General features: G+C 53.0%; 1 protein-coding gene across 2 annotated transcripts in view; it reads left to right on the top strand.

The window, feature by feature from the left end:
• PLA2G2C (phospholipase A2 group IIC) overlaps nucleotides 1-21,685 on the top strand; it is a 26,449-nt gene extending 4,764 nt beyond the window's left edge. Inside the window, exons 2-5 of one of the 2 annotated variants that reach the window (XM_005676905.3) lie at nucleotides 5,928-6,043; nucleotides 8,890-9,034; nucleotides 10,938-11,041; nucleotides 20,884-21,685. In XM_005676905.3, coding sequence (XP_005676962.2) covers nucleotides 5,928-6,043; nucleotides 8,890-9,034; nucleotides 10,938-11,041; nucleotides 20,884-21,050 — 532 coding nt within the window. In that variant the 3' untranslated portion in view covers nucleotides 21,051-21,685. The remainder of the gene's footprint in view (nucleotides 1-5,927; nucleotides 6,044-8,889; nucleotides 9,035-10,937; nucleotides 11,042-20,883) is intronic. The other variant, XM_005676906.3, reaches the window with a different exon arrangement.

Raw genomic sequence — 21,685 nt, 5'->3', positions numbered from 1 at the left:
TATTATTTCTGCCATATGGTTGGAAAATATCCAAAAATGTATCGCCTACTTCCCAGTGTTCTCCAGCAAAGCATACCAGACATGGTAACTCACCTTGGCTACTGTTGACCAAGTGCTTTCACCATCGGGAGCTTGCTGAGTCTTGCCGGCAGTCCGTGGGGGGCCAACTTATTGTCTCCGCCCCACAGATGAAGACGCTGAGGCTCGGGGGAGCTTCAGCGGCTCTGCCAAGAAGTGGCCGACTCTGCACAATGCAACGTTTTCCCGGGGCTTGGAAGGCATTAACTACACCCCAGGTGAAACACTGTTGACGTGACTTCAGCCATCTGCCCCGCGCTCACAGCCCTAGGTTCATGGGCTCGGTCAGTTATCCTTTTAATCATTCCTTCGTCTCCCCTGCCTCCTGCTAAGAGCGGCCGCTCCTTTTGTCATGCCCGTCCTACTTCTGGGTCTGAGAAAAAGAGGCTGATTCTCCTGCCAGAATTTTGTCGACCGTAAGAGCCTTGTGCCATGTGCTTGGATGCTCAGGGCTGTCTTCAGTTTTGTTTTCTCAGCCGTGTTTTGGATAGTTAGAGGGCTTGGCTCAGTGACCCGCGGGTCAGCAAGACAACTGCTAAGGGGGTTCGGGGTGCTGAGTTTGGAGTCAGACACACCTGGGGACTTCCCTGATGATCAGATGCGGGGGCCGTGGGGTCGATCCCTGGCTGGGGAACTAAGAGCCCATAAGCCTCATGATGTGGCAAACAAAAGATAGCAGACTGAGACGCCCTTGGATTAAGCCCTGGCTCTGCCAGTGTGCAGGGCAACAACCTAACCTCTGCCAGTCTCTGTCCCATCGCCCATACACTGCGGTGGACCATCTGCCCAGGCTTAGCCCCATTCTGGCCCTCCATGGTTGCAGCTTTGCTTTTATTTATGAGACATGAAGCATGGCAGGACTCGGACCGTTCATTCATTCGATCCTCAAATATTGATTACTGCACATCTCTCCACGTCTAGTTTTCTTTATCAGAAAAACAAAGATAATGGCAGTACTTATCTAGCTGAGGACTAGATATGAGGACTTAATGTGTAAATAGATGTGAAGTGCTCAGAATTGTGCCACGTAGAAAGTAAACGTGATCCACACTTAGCCATCTTTTTTAGTACTAGCTGGTGCCAGGCACAGGGCTAGCTGGACTCCAGGTGAACAGCATAATGGTGACCCTTACGGACCTTGCAGGCTCCTTCCTCCTTCTGTTCTCCATGGGGAGGAAAAACCGAGCAATGTTTTATCACTGTCCACGGAAGATGAATTGATGGGTTGGAGAGAGTCGCTCTTAGGGACCCGCCTGCCCATGGCTCCCTCTGTCTCCCCCGTCATCAAGTCTCTACGCCTCTGATCCTGTGCTCTTGGCTTTGGTTCAAATCCCCCGTAAACAATTAGTCAAAGGGAGAGGACCACGTCCGTCTTGCCTAAGTTGTAGCTGTGGAGGTCAGTGTCTGTGGGAAAGCTCTGTAGCCTTCAAAGGGCCTCACGGGCAAGAGGTCTAGGCAGTGGGCGCCCAGCGAGGTGGAAGGAGCCCTGGATTTGGAGTTGGGACGTAGCCTTGTCCTGCCCCACCCCCCGCACCCCGCACCCCGCAACTTGGTAAGCCGCGTGGGTCTCTTTCAGGCCATGTCTCCCCTCTGAGTTGGCTTCTCAACTGTCAAGTGAAGAAGTGATAGGTCCTGAAAGGGTTGCAGTGAGGAGTAAACAGATGCAGAAAACAGACGAGGTCATTCAAGGCCCCCCTAAATGCCTCCTTCCTTTCGGAGTTGAGTCCAGGGCTCCCTTCTCTGAGCTCGAAGGCATTTATTTACTCAGCCACTAGAGGGCACACACATCACTCTCGTAGACTGGCCTCCCTGGACCCAGGCTCAGGCGGAGGGGTGCAGCCCCGGGAGGCTCCCGGGAGAGAACACCTGTGCAAAAGTGGACGCCGCAGAGTTGGGGAGCGGGAGAAGCTGACACCTGGAGACAGCTGCTGAGGCCACAAGTGGTCCCCCAGGGCGCTCAGGGCCTGGGCTGGCCTTTCAGAGATGTCCGGGAGGAGACAAGGGGGCTGCCCTTTATTTATTTTTTTATTGAAGTATAGTTGACATACAGTATCATGTTAATTTCAGTAGCCCACCGTCGTGGCTGATGAAACACGCTGTGCAATGGTGACCGTGATAAAGTCTGTTAACCATCTGTCACCACACGAAATTATCACAGCGTTATTAACTATAGTCCTTATGCTGTGTGTTACATCCCCCTGCCATTTGATAACTGGAAGTCCATGCCTCTCAATGCCCTCAGCTCCTTGGCCCAACCCCACCTCCCTTCCCTGTGGAAACCACCTGTCTGTTCTCTGTATCTATGACTGTTTCTGTTCTAGTTGTTCATTTGTTTTGTGTTTCAGATACCACATACAGCTGGAATCATATGGCACTTGTCTTTCTCTGTATGACATTTCACTTGGCCTAATATCCTCTAGGCCCATCCATGTTGTTGCAAATGGCAAACAATTTAGTTTTTTATGGCTGGGTAGTGTTTCATTCTGGAGAAGGAAATGGCAACCCACTCCAGTACTCTCGCTTGGAAAACCCTATGGACAGAGGAGCCTGGAGGGCCTCAGTGCATAGGGTTGCAAAGAGTTGGACATGACGTAGCAACTGAACAATATTTCATTATATATACATGTTAAGGAATGCTTAGGTTGCTTCATATCTTGGCTATTGTAAATAATGCTGCAGTGGAGATAAAGGTCATATGTCTTTTCAGATTAGTGTTTCTGTTTTCTTTGGATAACTACCCAGAAGTGGAGTAGTTGGATCGTATGGTAGTGAGGCAAGGAGATCCAATCAGTCCATCCTAAAGGAAATCAGTCCTGAATATTCATTGGAAGGACTGATGCTGAAGCTGTAACTCCAATACTTTGGCCACCTGATGCGAAGAACTGACTCATTGGAAAAGACCCCAATGATGGGAAAGGTTGAAGGCGGGAGGAGAAGGGGACGAAAGAGGATGAGATGGTTGGATGGCATCACCAACTCAATGGACATGAGTTTGAATAAACTCCGGGAGTCGGTGATAGACAGGGAAGCTTGGCGTGTTGCAGTCCGTGGGGTCAAAAAGAGTCAGACATGACTGAGACTCGATTGAGATTGGTTGAGATTGAGACACGACTGAACTGAACTGAACTGATGGTAGTTCTATTTTTAACATTTTGAGAAACCTCCACACTGTTTGGCTACACCAATTTACGTTCCCGTCAGCAGTGCCCAAGAATTCCCTTTTCTCAACGTCCTGGGTACTTGGTCCTTTAAATCATCACCTCCAGGGGCTACTCCTTCCATCATGGCCGAGTAGGGTCACAACCTTGGAGCAGACAGGGGCAGATCCCAGTGAGTGAGTGAGAGTGTCAGAGCAGCTGATATCCCATCCCTAAAGAGGCGCCTGCCAGAGACTGTGCCAAGCATTCAGGAAGCAATGGAGTGGAGAGCCAAGCAGACTCTCTTCCCATGGGGTGCTTTTGATCCAGATATGGTCTGTAAGTGTACTTACCTATTTGGTTTCCAACCAGCTTGGAGGCCCTCCTGGGGCCACAATCTTGTCTCCTTAGAAGAAGGCATGTGTGTGCTAAGTTGCTTCAGTCGTGTCCGACTCTGAGACCCCATGGACTATAGCCCTCCAGGCTCCTCTGTCCATGGGATTCTCCAGGCGAGGATACTGGAGTGGGTTGCCATTTCCTCCTCCAGGGGATCTTCCTGACCCAGAGATCAAAACCAGGCCTCCTACATTGCAGGCGGATTCTTTACCGCTGAGCCACCAGGGAATAGTTGATGCTTATTAAGAGCCTGTACTATCTCATCGCCAGAAATGCACCCAGGTCCCTTTCTTCTTCTCACCAAAGTGTCATCACTCGCTCTTTTGAAAAATATGAGTCCCTTCATCATGGGCTAAACCATCACACAGTTATTTTTTTTTCATACTCAAAGGAAACAAAGGAAGTCAGCCTGTAAGATGGAACCTAATTTAAAAACATCCCTTGCAGCGTCTGAAATGAAGGCTGGCTGGGACCAGGCCCGGTCAGGGCCCAGCCTCTCATCATCTACCAGAATCTTGCCAGTGAGGGCAAAAGTAGCAAATTCTCCCAGGATGCTCGAGCAGGACACTTGGTTTTGAAATTTTCTTGGGAAACTTTGCCGCAGGACTCCATGTGAGGACATGGGACCCTGAGCCCACATCCTGCTCTGTCATCCTTGGAGACATGTGCTGGTTATGGCTACCATTACCATTGCTAATGACCTTCCCAGGTGGCTCAGAGGTGAAGAATCTGCCTGCCAATGCATGAGATGCAGGTTCGACCCCTAGGTCTGGGAGACCCCCCTGGGAGTGGGGATGGCAACCCACTCCGGTATTCTAACCAGGAAAATCCCGTGGACAGAGGAGATTGGCAGGCTACAGTCCATGGGGTTGCTGAGTCATGCATGACTGAGCAGGTACGCATGCACCGTTGCTAATAGTAACAAGAAGGGTGTGGTCACCTGGTACAGCATTTTACAGTGCCAATCTGTTTTACTTGCTTTATTTAGTTGATCTGCACAAGTCTATGCAGTAGGGGGCTTTGTGAGCAGGAGGAAGTTGTCCAAACTCACTGGGCCTCAGTTTCTGCATCTCGAAACTGATAATAGAGTTTCTCAGGTTATTGCGAGGATTAAATAATGTAACACATCTGAAGCCCTTAAGGAAAATAGCACCTGGCATCTACTAGTTTCTTTTTATTTCTTCTGTACAAAGAATTTACCTTATTGGAAATAAATAGGTGTGATAAGTGATCTGCGAAGTGTTTTTTCTTTTTTTTATTGAGGTATAATTCATTTACAATGCTGTGTTAGTTTCAGGTGACGGCAGAATGACCTGGGTATGTGTTAGTCGCTCAGTCGTGTCCGACTCTGTGTGACCCCATGGACTGTAGCAACCCCAGGCTCCTCTGTCCATGGGATTCTCCAGGCAAGAATCCTGGAGTGGGTAGCCATTCCCTTGTGCAGGGCATCTTCCCGACCCAGGGATTGAACCTGGGTCTCCTGCACTGCAGGCAGACGCTTTACCGTCTGAGCCGCCAGGGAAGCCCCGTCTAGTTAGGCATCTATCTGTTCTTTTTCAGATTCTTCCCCCAGGTAGGTCGTTAGAGTGCTGAGTAGAGTTCCCTGTGGCGTGTGGTAGGGCCTTGTTGGTTAGCTATTTTATTTACAATAGTGTGTGCCTCTTAATCCCAAACTCCTGATTTGTCCATCCACCCCCCACTTCCCTCTTTGGTAGTCTTTAGTTTGTTTCCTATGAATATGAGTCTATTTCTGTTTTGCAAATAAGTTCATTTGTATAATTTTTTTAAGATTCCAACTAATTTCTTAATAAATGTTTGAAATGATTGATAGGCAATTTTAGTCTCTTTAGGAGAGGAAACTGGGATTCAGAGGGGCTAAGTTTATGGATAAGTTACTTGGTCATCAAGGAAGGAAAACCCAGGGGGACTGCCATGTAAATGGGGCCAGACTTTCCCACACTGGGCCAGACTTTCCCACACTGGATTTCCATCACAAGCCGTATAGCATTGCCTGTCAACTTGGCACCACAGGAAATACTGACTCTTCAAAAGAAAACTAAACAAGGGTGAAGGCTTAGTGTTACCAGAGAAAGAAATAAAAAAAAAGAAAACTTGGACTTTTCAAACAATTGAACCATTCTTATCTTTATATTTAGGTCTAAATACCTGAGGGGGAATCATATTCAGAGGTGATTAGGTTTAAAAAGGTCTCTTTGCTTGGAGCCCCCCACTGAGGGCTTTTGAAGACCTGCGCTGTAGTTGTGGGTTTCAGTACCACGTGGCGTCCCTCATTTTGGTCATTTTCTCCCCAAATAGGACTTCAGCGGGCAGAGCCCTCGGAAACAGAGGACGGTGTGGTTGTGGCGCCTTGGGCCGCCTGAGCTCCTCGGGAATGAAGGTCTTCGGGGTTATCGTGGTCTTTGCTTCCTGCTGTAAGTAGTTACAGCGGGGCGAGCTCCAAGGTGTTACCCCCTGTCTGTGTCTGTGTCTGGGGCGACCCCTCCTCAGGTGGCGTCAGGTGAGGGGAATCAAGCGTCGCTCAAAGGGGAATCCGGAGTGAAGTGGGCCCCCACCGAAGTCCTCCTTCTGCGGCTTCTGCACAAAGCACTCAGCCCAGTGCTGGGATCTCACAGAACATTTAGCAAATCAAAGGTTGCTAACCTTTTGCTAAGAAAGAGGGCATCCGGCCACTGCTGTACCACACACATACCTTTCAGGAGTCTTTGGGTGCTGGTTGCCCTTGTTTACTTATGTTTAAATTAACTTTTATTGGCGTATAGTTGATTTACGGTGCTGTGTTGGTTTCCCTGCATAGCATGTGACTATGCATGCATGTACACGTGTCATACCGCATGTACACATGTCCCTGCTCTTGCAGATTCCTTCCCACCCAGGCCGTTGCCGAGTGTGGAGTGGAGTCCCCTGTGCTAGAGTAAGCTCTTTTTAGGCATGTGTTTTATATGCAGTGGCGTGTCTGCGTCAGCCCCAGTCTCCCAATTTATCCCTCTCCTCCGGCCTCCCTGGTAACCCTAGTTTGTTTTCTGCATCTTAAGTTGCCTTCATTTAAAGCCGTATGGATTCCACAACAAAAGCGTGGATATATATCTAGCTAGTTTCAGTTCAGTTCAGTGGCTCAGTCATGTCCGACTCTTTGCGACCGCATGAATTGCAGCACGCCAGGCCTCCCTGTCCATCACCAACTCCCGGAGTTCACTCAGACTCACGTCCATCGAGTCAGGGATGCCATCCAGCCATCTCATCTAGCTAGTTTAGGAATGATTAATTCTCCTCAGAAAGGCATTCTTATGGTGACCTATGGAATAATGGGTAATTACAAGTCATTGCTTCCAGGAGATCAGATTACAGATCTCTGCAAAGTGAAAGAGAACTTACTGGGAAACAGTGTTGGGTTTGCTGGAAAACTCTCTGGCGTGTTGCTTTGATTAGATGAGTGGAGATTTACCCAAATCCATTTTTCTATCCGTTCCAGCTGTGAAACAATCGCTTTTGGGTTCCCAAATCAAAATGTCAAAAATGGGGTCCTGGTTCACTTAGTCAGTGGTGGAAGGCAGTTTTCAAGATCATGATGCTAGAGGCAGGGGATCTGTGTGCAGGAAGGACCACTGCTGCCCCCCGCCCCCGCCCCCCGCTCCGTGCACCCCAGGAGCAGAGTCTCAGCATGGTCCTACCCTCTCTCCAGGTGCTGCTCCGGCAGCAGAGCCTGCCCCTAGGCTTGGGCCCTCGCCGCAGTGTGTGGGATCACAAGGCATCCAAAGTCACAGAAAGAGGTGGGAGGGCTCCTGGGAAAATCTCCCTGAACCTCCCATTTTGGGTTTTCTTCTTCATGTTGTTATTTTTATTGTAAAACTAAGATTCATTTGTAATTACAATGTGAAATACGTTAGTGTGGAGTAACAAGATAAAATCCCTTCTCATCTTTCACAGACCCTTATCCATTTCGATGTAAACAGTCTTCAGAGTTTGATATACATCCTTTTAGGCCTGTCTGGGCTTCCCAGGTGGGGCAGTGGTAAAGAATCCACCTGGAAACGAAAGAGGAAACGAAAGAGGCGAAGATTTGACCCCTGAGTCCGGAAAATCCCCTGGGATAGGAGACATGGGTTTGACCGCTGGGTCAGGAAGATCCCCTGGAGGAGGAAGTGGCAACCCAGTCCAGTATTCTTACCTAAAGAATCCCATGGACTGGTGGGCTACAGTCCATGGGGTCCCAAAGAGTCAGACATGACTGAGAGATTGACATACACTCAGGCCTTTGAATACATATGTTGCCAACATTTCAATAGAAAATAATATAGGCTTGTTGTAAAAGATATATATAATCAGGCAGCATAAAAGTATTTAAGATAAATGTTGCCTGTTTTTTTCTCCACCTACTTCCTCAGTCCCACTGCCTAGTGATACTGCTATTAAAAGTAGTATGTTTTCAAGACGTCATTTAGTTATTATCTCCCTGTCAGTAGGCATGTGGGTAGTCTCCAGTTTTTTGATATCACAAATAATGCTGCAGCAAACATTCCTCTCTCTCTTTCCATATATATATATATATATATATATATATATATATATATACACACACTCCTCACTTTCCTGAGCATTTTGTAGAAGTAAAAATTGCTAAGTTCTTGTGTGTGTGTGTGTGTGTGTGTGTGTGTGTGTGCGCGCGCGTGCTCATTCATGTCCGACTCTTTGTGACCCCATGGACTGTGGGCCGCCAGGCTCTTGTGCCCGTGGAATCTTCCAGGCAAGAACACTGCAGTGGGTTGCCATTCCCTCCTCCAGGGGACCTTCTCTACCGGGACGGAATCTTGCATCTCCGGTGCTGGCAGGGGGATTCTTTACCACTGTGCCGCCTGTATTTGCTGTTGAAAAAATGAATTGAGGACAGCTTTTTCTGCCTCTTAAGTATTCTGTTTCTCCTGTGAGATTGTAAAAGCCGTGGCGATTTTTGCAGGGACTGGCATTTCTGGCTTTGAACCTTTCTTGTTAATGATTAACATCAGACCTGAGGGTGTTTCTGCACGGGATGGTGGTCTTTTACTGTGGGGAGAAGACTGTAGTTGGCAGCATTGTCCCAAACGTCCTGGAAACTGGGTTCTCCTCCTGGGTTAGCAAGAAACTAGCTGTGTGATGCGGCCGACTGATCCTCTCTCGTCCCCATTAAAGGGGCTGGTGTCCAGTTTAGGGGACTCCGGCTAGGGGATGTGAAAGCAATCTTTCTCATCACGTCTTCCCTTCTTCCATTTTTGCTTCTTGGCAGTGATGGCCCCCATGCACAGCAGCTTCTGGCAGTTTCAAAGGATGGTCAAGCACATCACAGGGCGGAGTGCCTTCTTCTCATATTATGGATATGGCTGCTACTGCGGGCTTGGGGGCAAGGGGACCCCCGTGGATAACACTGACAGGTGGGTGCAGAGGCTCTGAGGCTTTCTGTCATTTGATTCGCATCGAAATCCTTTCTTAAAGAGAGAGAGGATGTTCGGACTTGCAAATTGCAAGGAACAAACCAATTCAGGTGAGCCTGAGCAGAAGAACAAAACTGAATGGGACTGGGAGGGAGGTCTTGGGAAGCCGGGGCTGGGGCCAGCTTCCTGCAGTCTGGGGCCTGCAGGAGGTTCTCTGCTCTGCTGCCACCATCTTGAGATGCTGGACGGTGTTTGAATAAGGGGCCCTCTCGTTTTCATGTTGCACCAGGCTTTGCAGATCATATGGTCAGCCCTGCCCAGAGCTCTAGAAACATGTGGGCAACCCAGAGCTCTCAGTCCTCATGGCAAATGCCGTCTTTTCTTGGGCCCTCACGTTTTAGGATTAGCAGCGCAGCAGGACTGACCTGCTGTCGCCCATCCTGAGTCCATTCTGCAGGAAGGAGAGAGAATCTGAATGGCCCAGTTTGGAGAAGTTGTCCATCTGGGTGAGGACACGTGGCACAGACCCGTCTGCCAGGCCTACTTCTCAGGACGGAGAAGGGGGGTGTGAGTTCCCAGAAAAGGTGGAGGTTGGTGTTATCTGGGGAGGGAACAGGGAAGTAGGAAACAGAACGGTCTGTGCATCTTTTTATTTGAAGAAATAAGAAGCAAAATGTTCCTGGCCACGCTTACCGCAGTGTGGATGAATATAGCCCCACGGAAGGGCCTGAATATCACCCCTGGAACTTGAGTCCTCTGGGCTGGGCTCATGAGACCACAGACTGTTCCAGCCAGGAAGACCCCAGAGCCCCGGAGGAAGCCCGACACTGACGAAATGCCCAGCATGCGCTGAGCCCTGGGACTGGCGGTCTGCGCCCAGGGCCCGGCTGACTCCTCCTAGCGCATGGTCGAGGCCAGGCCACCATCTCCATTTCACAGGGGACAGTGGTGAGGAGCCCACTGAACAAAGCCGCAGAGCCGGGAGACCTTCAGCCCCTTGAGCGGCGGAGTCAGGATTTGCACCCGAGTTTCCTTGTTTCAACGTCCAGGCCCTTTAATGCTCTGTGCGTCCCCTTCCAAGTCCTAAGGCTGATGAGCATTCCAACACTGTTAGCCAAAGATGACAACCAGGAGCCCACGTGTGGATGCAGATGGTGACGGCGGAAGACTGAGCGTCCAGCCCAGCGGATCGGCCAGTCGCCGTCTCTGCATTCCTGCCGCTCTGACTTGGCTGGGGAGGCGGGCGGGGGCCATCCCCCGCTGTTTTCTCTCCTCCAGTGTTGCCCCCGCTCCATCTACCCCATTGCCGCTGCCCCGGCTCTCAGCCTCAAGAGAGCAGAGACCGAAGGACGACATCTGACCTGCTGACCTCTGTCTGCTAAGAGCCTCTCCCAGGGCCGGGCACGTAGTTGGCGCTCAGTTATTAACTGAAGGCGAAAGGAGAAGAGAGCGGCAGAGCGTGAGGTGGGTGGACGGCATCACTGACTCGATGGTCATGAACTTGGGCAAACTCCAGGAGTTGGTGATGGACAGGGAAGCCTGGCATGCTGCGGTCCGCAGGGTCGCAAAGAGTCAGACGCGACGTAGTGACTGAACAACAACGGCGAGTCATTAAATGAATGAATACGTCACGGGAGCCTAGATTTTGGGGAAATTCACCTCTGAACCTTATTTCCTCCCACACAGAATGGGAACAAGGAATGCACCCCTAGGGTCACTATGAGGAGCTCATGAGCCAGCAGTAGGTAGAGAAGGGTTCTTTCTCTGATTTTTAACACCGCCAGGAAGTCACCTCCCTGCCTTCCGCATATTGTCATCCGGGAAGGAGGCAGGTGAGTCCTTTCCCGCCTTCTCCCAGAGCCGTCCTCAGGAAAGCCCTCGTCTCCCTCCGTCTGGCCCGCAGGTGCTGCCTGGCCCATGACTGCTGCTACGAGAGGGCGAAGCACCTTGGCTGCCAGCCCGTGTTGAATGGCTACCAGTTCCGTGTGGTCAACGGGACCGTGGTCTGTGAGTAGTCCTCTCTGCACAGAATGTCCTTGAACCTGGGCCTTTCTTAAAGTTCAGCCTCGTAGACCCAGAGAACTTTGGGAAAAGGAGCTTTTTTTTCCCCCCAAGTGCTTTGGGATGGAGAGTGGCAATTCTGAGCATCTGTGCTTCCTGAGAGCGCAGCCCTGGTCCTCCTGGTCCCCCCACCTCGTCCCTGCTCACAGCTGTGCCCCCAGCTCCCTCCCCTGGAGTGCGGGTTTCAACCCACAGTCCCCGCCACCCACCCAGGGTCCCTCCTGGGCTCGATAAGTAGTTGTTGACTGAAGATTACACTGAATCTTGCGGCTGCGCTTGGCAGCTGTTGCTATTGAGAAGCTTCTTCCCAATGTCTGTTGTGTGTTAACAAAGCGGCTCGGCTGTCTTTCAGTTGAACAAATATTTGTGAAGAGGGTTGCGTGCCAAGCTCTGGGGTAGGTGCCGTGAATGGGGGGGCAGGGTAGGGAGCCCACCTGGCCTCGAGGCCGTTCAGGGAAGAGGACAAAGGACAGTGTGGGCCAGCGCTGAGTGTCCAGCACGCGGGGAGGAGCTCCAATTTCTCAGAGCTCGATCCGGGGCGGCTGGGGGTGGGTAGGGCAGGCTGGATCTAAAGTGCAAGCTCACTTGCAGGCAGCAGGCCACAGGCTGGTCTCACATGCCGTTCAGTTCGGCAGGGCAGGTGGTCTGAACGTCCCTTCGAGTGTGTGACTCACCTTCTGCTCGGCCCTGTGGAGTCGTGGGAACCACTGTCCTCCCTTGCGTGTTTACTCAGAGCTGTAAATGTGTCTTGGAGATCACCTGTCCCCTCCCGAGGCGGGGACACCACCTCCCTTGCCTTCATGTCCCAGTGCCCCTCACCCAGAGCTCAGGCTCCAGACGCACGGAGTCAGGCTGGCGGGGTCGGCCCGGTTCTGCTACCGGGAAGCCGGAAGCGAGTGGGAGGCCCAGCCTCAGCGGAGTCTGCTGTTCCGCTCTCCCTTCTTCCGGCTGATTGTCAAGGGGGAAGGGACGCCGTTTTTCCCATGTGAGCCCAAGAAGCCTTCCTGACCACCCTCCAGCCTAAAGCAAAGTGTCTCCACTGTGAGGCCCCTACGGGGGCGGGATCACCGTCTGGGGCATGGGGGGTGAGGGGGGACCAGAGGAGGAGGATCTCAGAGATGGCTTGGTTCCCCAAGTGGTGGCAACGAGTTTCTTGTCCCTCCTGACCCCACATGTTGGGGGCGGAGGGGGTGGGAAAGGGGGCGAGCCCGTCTGTTGCTTGGTGGGAAAGGGGCACACAGAAAAGCTGCCCTGACTCCTCTCCGTCTGGCTGGTGGTCTTGCCTTCACGTGGTTTCTTCTCTTTTCACCTTGACCTTGACCTCTGTCATGTCAGGTGTCACCTTAGGGTGTTGAAAAGGCATCCCTTACAGAGAAGATACTCTCTAAGAGCTCTTTCCCACGTAAATCACAGGGACTGAGGAGGGAGGGGAACAGAGCTCTGAAGAGGGAAGCAGGTTTTCAGTAGGTACAAAGGCCCTTCCTGCACTGTGGTCCCATGCCCCAGACCAAGCCCTCTGCTCCTGTGGGCCTGGGTCCTCTGCACCCGGAGCAGCTTCTTTAGCAACCCTCCTCACCTTCCACCGTGGGGACCGGAGCCACATCCAGGGGCCCCGGGAGATGGAGGAAGGTGACCCGGGAGCCGAGGCTGGAGCCCCAGCAGGTGGCACGAGAAGTGTTGCCTGCTTGGCACATCACGCTGGGGGGTGGTGGGGGGTGAAGGCAGGGTCTCGGAGCTGGACTGGAATGTTTGTGGCCTGGGCTGTGCTTTCCACAGATGCTGGCCCCTGCCAAGCAGCAGTGGCCAATTGCGCTTGAAGCTTGGCCAGGGATCCCGGAGTCCAGCACCTGTCTAAGAGAGTCAGCGAGGAGGGACATTTACCCATCCTCACCAGGGCACTAGCAACCCCTTCTGCAGCTGACCTACCCAGTGAGTACCAGGCTGATCCCCTGTTGTTCCCACCCCCACCTTTGTTCAGGCGCTCAGTCTTGTCCGACTCTTTGCGACCCCATGGACTGCAGCACGCCAGGCCTCCCTGTCCTTCATCATCTCCCAGAGTTTAGTCAAATTCATGTCCATCGAGCCAGTGATGCCATCCAACCATCTCATCCTATGTCGTCCCCTTCTCCTCCCATCTGCAATCTTGCCCAGCATCAGCGTCTTTTCCAGTGAGTTGGCTCTTTGCATCAGGTGGCCAGAGTATTGGAGCTTCAGCTTGCCAAGTCCCTATTTCCAGGAACAGGGCTGGAAGCTGGACGACCTGGCTCCTAATCCTGGGTCTGTTGCTGGTGTGCTGAGACCCCGAGTGAACCCCAAGCATATCCATTCCCTTGCCTAGTATTAACTGAGTACCCACGGGGTGCCCATGCAGGGCCGGTGCTGTGCCAGGGCCAGGGGTACAGAGTGAGGCAGCCCGGGGCCCTGCTGCCAGTGCTCTTGGAGGCCAGCCCAACCAACCCCTCGCTGCGGTGATGGGGAGCCTGAGGCCCAGAGGCCGGGAAGGGCTGACCCAGGCTCCAGGAAAACTCAGTCTCATGTGTCTTGAGACTGGTGCTTGGGAACACACTGCTGGGTGGAGTCTTCTGGGCCTGAGTTTCTGCGTCCATCAAGCAGGTGCACTCACCATAGCTGCAGTCCATCAGCAGCTGAAGGAGGCTTGGCACTCAGCTCTTTGAATCCACAGGAAGCCTCTGAGGTGGGCACTGTCCTCCCCGTTATCGAGGAAGACCCTGAGGCTCAGACAGGTGAAGTGAGATGGCCAAGGCCACACAGCCGGGGAAAGAACCGCTGGGACTCAGACCAGGTCGTCCGACCCCAGCTGGTGCTCCTGCCTCTCGCCGCCCTCCCTGCTGGCACGAGACTGCTGGGAGGGCTGGCCTGGGGGCTCACACAGATGCAAGCCTTGTTGTCCAATGCTGCCATGAGGCTGCTGGAAGGGCTGGCCTGGGGGGCTCACACAGATGCAAGCCTTGTTGTCCAATGCTGCCATGAGGCTGCTGGGAGGGCTGGCCTGGGGGCTCACACAGATGCAAGCCTTGTTGTCCAATGCTGCCATGAGACTGCTGGAAGGGCTGGCCTGGGGGGCTCACACAGATGCAAGTCTTGTTGTCCAAAGCACGCCTCTCAGAATGTTCTGCTCCGGCCCAGGGGGCAAAGGAAAGCTGAAGGAGCTTGACCTCTGCAGTGCCCCAGATCTTCCTGTTCCAGTTCCGTGCACCTCGCTGCAAGGCCCAGAGACAGCAAATAGTTTGGAGTCAGGCAGAGCTGGGCCTGAATCCCAGCTTCCCCTTTTCCAGCTGGATTAATTGCACGACCACCCTGGGCCTTAGTCTCCTCCTCTGTAAATTATTAATCAGTACTTCCTAAGGTCTCTAAGGTCACTGGAGAAGGCAACGGCAACCCACTCCAGTAATCTTGCCTGGAAAATTCCATGGATATAGGAGCCTGGCAGGTACAGTCCATGGGGTCGCAAAGAGTCAGACACGACTGAGTGACGTCACCAAGGTCACTAAAGAACTGACTGAAGTAACCCAACACAGGGACCTCCCAGATGGCGCCGATGGGAAGTCACCCACCTGCCAGGTCAGGAGATACAAGAGCCTTCCCCTTCCTGGGGAAGATCCCCTGGAGAAGGGAATGGCAACCTGCTCCAGGATTCCTGCCTGGAAAATTCTATGGGCAGAGGAGCCTGGCAGGCTACAGTCCATGGGGTCACAAGAGACTGACCACTCCCCAACTCAGAGGTCTGACCCAGAGCGGGTGCGTAATTAACACCTTCCCTTTTAGAAGCTGAGATTTCTTCTGATTTTTTTAACCCTAGTTTCCTTTTCCCCTTTACTTCGTAGGAGAGCACTGGGATTTTCTTTATTACCGTTGAGAGTTTTCTTGGAAGCATCTCCTCTGCATTGGTCTCCCCCTGAACTAATATCATTAACCCCTTATAGGATGAAAGCTCTCCCTCCCACCCCCACCACGATTCCCAGTTACACTGCAGTTCAAAGAACTGCCCTGCAAGGGTTAATCACCTCCCAAGCCTCCCAGTTCTGAAATCTGGCACCCAGGCCTAGTTCCAGGTTGCTTAGCAACCAGCGGCTGCTCCTGGATGTGGTTGGTGTGAGCAGGGAAGGGAAAGGAGAAAAACAGCCTGGTCTGTCCATGTCTCAAAATGTCAGTGGGAGAGCAGTGCAGAGAAAGGCCTGGAACCCAAGCCCTGGGGCCAACTTGCCGAGTGGTGACGGCTGCCCTCAGGCGACCGGGAAGGTCGTTAGTGCTCTGTTGAGTGGGCTTGCGTAAGCACTTGGAATTCGCGAGGGATTTTAAGTGGTGATGCCCCCCACCTCCACCCATGTGTGCCCACATCTGTTGGGCAGGGAGGGGCCCGGCCGTGGTTCCAGAGCCAGAGTTCCAGCCCGAGGCCCCTCTGTCACCTCCATCTCTGAGCCTGTGACTCTGCCCTCTGCCCAAGGCGGAGGGCGAACCAGGTAACCACTGGAGTTTGTATTTGCAAAGATCTTTCTCCTTTGTTGAGTTTACTGCTCACAACACCACCTCCACTCACTGACGCATCACCCTTTTCCTTTCCTAGAATCTGGCTCAACCTGCCATCATCTCATCTTGCTCAGTTATTTGTTTACTTATGGATCAACTCTCCCCTCAACTGGAGTCTGAGCCCCAGGAGACTGGGGAGCAGTTGTTGGGGGTGGGGGTGGGGTGCATGCATGCTCAGTCGCGTCTGACTCTTTTGCGACCCCATGGACTGTAGCCGCCCCCAGGCTCCTCTGTCCCTTGAATTTCCCAGGCAAGAATACTGGAGTTGCCATTTCCTCCTCCAGGGGATCTTCTAGACTCAGGGATCAAACCCATGTCTTCTGCGTTGCAGGTAGATTCTTTACCTCTGAGCCCCCTGGGGAGCCCCAGGGAGGGGGTGGGTGCTCAGTCTCATGTGCAGTTGTGGAGTCCACTCGTTCAGACCTGTCCCCCTGCTCCCTGGACGAAGGCCAGGCATGTGTTAGAAACTCAGTATCTGTTTGATGATCGAATGAGTAAAGACATTCATGAAATAGTCTGTACATGAACCTGTACCCTCATTTGAAAGCCTAGGGAAGAGATTCAGAGAGCAACAACTTCAGTGAGATGCCAGAGCTTGCAAGCGACAGATCTGGACCCAGAGCCTGACTCCCCATTTCTTGGGATGGGGGCTCTGTTTACCGCCCTGCAGGCCGTGTCTGAGTCCAGCCAGTGAGGCGGCAGGGTACAGTGATGGAGCCCTTACCGCATGTTTGGCGCTGAAGATCTGCAAGAAAGAGACAAACTCCATGACTGGAAGGAGCTTGTGTGCAGGCAGGGAGATAGTCCATGAAATATTCAGAAAGAAAGATACACTCGGGTAGCGACAAGTGCTGTTACACCTCTAAAATAAGGCCACTCACTACGGAATGAGGGCGGCAGTGGGGGGTGGATGGCTCCTTCAGGTGTGGAGGAAGGCCTCTCAGGGGGTGGCATCTAGCCGGAGGAGGGTAGGGGGTGCCTGTCCCACGGGAAACGAGTCTGGTAAGGCCCGGCCATGGGGAGAGGGGCTCCCCTGCTCCTTTAGCTGCAGGGGGGAGCCTTCAAGCAGACGGTGATCAGCTCACATTTTCCTTTAGAAAGAAGACTCTGGCCCCTGCCCAGAGAAGCTGGGGAGCAAGGGAAGAGAGAGGGGCAGCCGCTGGTGGGCTGTTTCCGTCACACTGGGGAGAAGTGGCCGTCGTGTGGCTCGGGAGCTGGGGCAGAGTGTCAGATGCTGGGCATGCTTGGGAGGTGAACTGACAGAACCTGCTGTCGGGGTCGGTGTGAGGCTTGGAGGCGAGGGAGGCTGACTCTGACATCGTGGGTCTGAGCATCGGTGAGTAACCGTGTGTCTACGAGCTTGTGCGCATAGAGGCGCACAGACTGTGGTCACAGCAAGAGCCTGGATGAGCCGTGCTGGGTTTGAGATGCACATTGGACTCTCAGGGGCAGGGGGAGGGGGTGCGGTCACGTGAACACACGCGTATTGGTGTCTGGAGCTCAAAGGGCTGCAGGGGGAACTGGGGAGTCTCTGCGGGGAGAAGTGAGGAGTGGGCAGTGCTCAGGCGGTATTTAGAGCCCTGAGCTTTAAAACAGGAGCACCCAAGGAGAGAGGTTAGAGACCAGGGCAGAGGTGCAGACAGGGAGCGGCCTGGCAGGCAGCCTAGGTTAGCCCACGCAGGAGCGCAGACCTTCCCGTCTCGTGGGTGGAAGTGTGTGCTCGCGTGCGTGCTAGGTTGCTTCAGCCGTGTCCGACTCTTTGCAACCCATGGCTGTAGCCGCCCGGGCTCCTCTGTCCATGGGATTCTCCAGGCAAGAATACTGGGGTGCCCCCCATGCCCCCCACCAGGACATCTTCCCAACTCAGGGATGGAACCCACGCCTCTGATGTCTCCTGCACTGGCACACGGGTTCTTTACCACTAGCGCCGCCGAGAAGCCCGGGTGGAAGTATTTCAGTCTGTTTCATGGAAATGAGAAAGCATTATCAGTTCCGTTCTTAATGTCTCGGTTTCTCCATCAACAAACGGAAGGAGCAGGGTCTGGATTTGGGCCTGTTGTTGAAAGATGATTTGCATGGCATTTCTTGGCCCAGGGCTGCCTCTCTAGCCAGTGACAGGCCTGACTCTACTACGGCTGTGGGATGCCCACAGCGATAGACCGCTGCTCTGTGTCAGTCAGTCATTAGACATAGAGCTGATCGTCAGGAGAAAATTTACGCTTCGTGCTTTGGAAAGGACCAGAAGACAAAGCAAGAAAGGGACGTGGTGAGAAAGGAAGAGGGAGGCTTGTTGAAAGGAGACGGAAGAAAGAAGAGACGGGAAAGAAAAGGAGACCAAGAGAGAAACAGAGAGAGAGAAGGGGGAGAAAGAGGAACGCGTGGGAAACGTGACTCCCTTCTGGTTTCCAGAGAGGCAGCACCCGGGTGATTGGCACCTCGAGGCACTAGGCCCTTTGGGAGGAAAGCAAGGTTGGATGGGCTGGAGCCCTGTGCCCAAGTAGCCCCACTGCGTGCAGCAGCCACACGACCCAGGGGCCCCTACCCGGTGGCTGCCTGGGGAGGGAATCCAGGGGGCAGCTGGGCGCAGCAGAGGTGGGAGACCTGGACATGGAGGGGATGGGGGCTCTCGGGGAGACCCAGGGGAGTTGGGGCCCTGTGGGTGTTGTAGAATTGTCACACATGTGCGAGGGCAAAGGTGATCCAGGCACCAGGAGCAGCAAGAACGGCAGGAACCATCCCTGGTGCATTTTCTGAGGGTGAGTGGAGAGCTACCGAGGCGTGGGCTGGGTGTCGGCATGTCTTGAGAAGCCCAGGCTCCGTCGAGCTGGGGGAGGACAGCTGCCTGCAGGAATCGTGGACTTCAGAGAGGGAGAAGGAAAGCAAACAGACTATAGCCAGCACTGGCCCAGCTTCAGAGGGGCCTTCCTCTTCCAACATGTGCGGCATCGTCATAATGACAGCGTCAGTAGAGGCCTCTGTGTTCCGGGCGAATCCAGACCTCTCCGTCTGTAAGAACAATGAAAATCCTCACGATGCCTGAAGTAGATGGCATTGTTTATTTTTGACGCTACTGTTTTTATCACCATCTTATAAATGATACTGAAACTAACTTGCCCAAGGCCAACACATCAGGAGATCTGGCTGCCTCACTTCCTCACCCCAAGCCGTCAAAAAAGAATGGAGTTATCTAGAAGGAGGCTGCCTTAGATATCCCCCATGCCAGGGGTCCTCCACCTCCAGGATCTAATAATGCCTGATGATCTGAGGTGGAGCTGATGTAATAGGAATGGAAATAAAGTGCGCAACAAGTGTGATGTCCTCGAATCATCCTGAAACCATCCCTTCCTCCCCCACCCCCAGTCCGTGGAAAAATTGTCTTCCATAAAACTGGTCTCTGGTGCCAAAGAGATTGGGAATCGTAGTCATGTATGGATGTGAGAGTTGGACTATAAGGAAAACTGAGCGCCAAAGAATTGATGCTTTGAACTGGGGTGTTGGAGAAGGCTCTTGAGAATCCCTTGGACTGCAAGAAGATCCAACCAGTCCATCCTAAAGGAAATCAGTCCTGGGTGTTCATTGGAAGGACTGATGCTGAAGCTGAAACTCCAGTCCTTTGGCCACCTGATGAACTTGGACTCATTTGAAAAGACCGTGATGCTGGGAAAGATTGAAGGTGAGAGGAGAAGGGGACGACGGAGGATGAGATGGAATCACCTACACGATGGACGTGAGTTTGAGTAAGCTCTGGGGGTTGGTGATGGACAGGGAAGCCTGGCATGCTGCTGTCCATGGGTTCACACAAAGTCAGACATCATTGAGCGACTGAACTGAATGCCACACACACACACACACACACACACGCACACACACACACACACACACACACACACACACACACACAGCACCACAGCTCAGATATCTCTGACTACTAAATAAAAGATCCCCACCTAGTGGTCATTTGGCCACAGTGCAGACACTCCATCCCAAAGGCCCATTAACACTTCCTTCATTCACTGAAGGATTGTTAGTTGAGCACGTACTCTATGCCAGCATTTGTTCTGCATCCTGGGGACACTGGGAGGGACGAGACAGAAAAAGCCTCAGTCTCACATAGCTTACACTTTGTCAAGGAGAGACAGACACAAACAAGTAACAAGAGGAGTGAGAGATGTGAAGAGTACGGGGTATCAAACAGACGGGGATGCGAGGGAGAGTGGCTGGAGAGGTTTAGCTGGAGTGGTCCGGGGGAGCCTCTCTGAAGAGAGGAAATCTGACCAAGACCCAGAGGTGGGATGCCTCCAGCCACTCGAAGATCTTGGAGAGAAGTGTTTCAGACAAAGAAACTAGCAAGTGTAATTGCAAAGGCCTGGGACAAGACCAACCAGAGCACGTGACCCAGAGAGGCCAGCGTTCCTGGAGCAGAGGGAAGGTGAGAGTGCAGGGCTGTGGGGGTGGAGAGGTGGGCAGCGGCCCCATTATGGCAAGCTCATGGCAAGGACTTGGGAAGTCTTGGTTCAAATAGAAACCACAGCAGGGCTTTCAGCAAGAGAGTGAACCTCGTCCATTCCGAGACAGTCCTTGTTTACTTCCTTCCATTAGGGCGGGAGAGCTCGTGATGGCAGGGACTGGGGTCATGGCCAAGAAGATGGGGAGAAGAGGGCAGAGCATGAAATATTTTAACGCAGAGACATCCATGGAACTTTGGGTGGATGGAACGTGGAAGTGAAAGGAAGGCAGGAACCAAGGTTGGCTGCTAGCTTTCTGGCTTGGGTTGGAGGTGGTACCACTTCTTAAGCTGAGAGTATGGGTGGAGGGCCAGATCAGTGGGTAGGGCAGGGGCACTTACTTCAAGGGCTTCCTTTGGGGCATCTTATACTGGAGATGCTACTGATTTCCACGTGAGATGCCAGGTAGGCTGCTGGAAATAGGAGCTGAGTTCTGGGAAGGTGGGCTCTGTGTCCTTGCCCTGGGAGCTGCTTGGGGGCACTAACTCAGTGCTCCCCCCACCCACGTGCAGCCCACACCTGCCCTTTCTCCTGTTTCTTTCCAGGTGTCTCTTCAGGGCCTGTCCAGCTGTGATGGTGGAAGGGCTTGAGATGAAGGAGAAGGACTCCCAGTTCCTTTTTCCTTTCAATTTTCAACCCTTGACCCCTTGCCGCGAGCTCCCAGTTCTCCCCAACCTTAGAACCACACCCTGGGGGTGGCTGGAAGCCCCCCGGTGACCCTCTGTCTCCCTGCAGGTGAATGTTCCCTTGGTCCTGGCGTCAGCTGCCTCTGTGGGCTGCGGGCCTGCGAGTGTGACACTCAGTCTGCCTACTGCTTCAAAGAGAACCTGCCCACCTACGAGAAGAACTTCAAGCAGCTCTCCAGCCGGCCCCACTGCGGCAAGCACAAACTCCAGTGCTAGCGAGGCCACAGGGTCCTTGGTCAGGCCCAGGGTGCTCCTTTGTCACTCGGCATCAGAGGGCTGGAGATCAAAAGTGCAAAAGACAGAATCTGGGCCTTCAACTGAGGGAGACAGACCATAAATATAAATAAACGATATGTTCCAACCACAGTAAGTGCTAAGAAGCTATAAAACAAAGTGACGAGGTAGAGAGATGTCCCGTACCCCCATCCCAGGAAGATTCCAAAAGGGGAGATGGCCCTGGCATCTGCCTTAAGCGCCCCCTTCATCCCCACCCCAAGATCGGGATGCTGGGCAGACTTGGGTACCAGACCCACCTCCCAGATCCAGCTGGAGCCAAGGTCTTGGGCACATGCCAAGGCCCCTAGAGGTGCACCTGGACTCTTTTCTCATTTTGCTGGAGTTCTGCCTTCTGAAAACCTCAAGGTAGGAAAACCTCGGTGCCATTCTCACCTCTCAGGAGACAGAGCCTGGGAACATCCACGCCCACGGCTGCCACCGGATGTCATGGCCAGGAAGACTCCAGAGCAATGGAGAGAGAGTGGGGGCAGGCGAGCCAGGGGTATCCAAGGTTGCTGGTCACGTTTAGAAGCCCCTGGTCACGAGGCATAAATTCTAATAAATATTAAAGCGAA

Source organism: Capra hircus, chromosome 2 (genome assembly GCF_001704415.2).
Source record: "Capra hircus breed San Clemente chromosome 2, ASM170441v1, whole genome shotgun sequence".
In the NCBI taxonomy this organism is placed as follows: Eukaryota; Metazoa; Chordata; class Mammalia; order Artiodactyla; family Bovidae; genus Capra; species Capra hircus.
The sequence above is the reverse complement of the archived record's forward strand: the minus strand, read 5'-3'. Positions and strand labels throughout refer to the sequence as shown.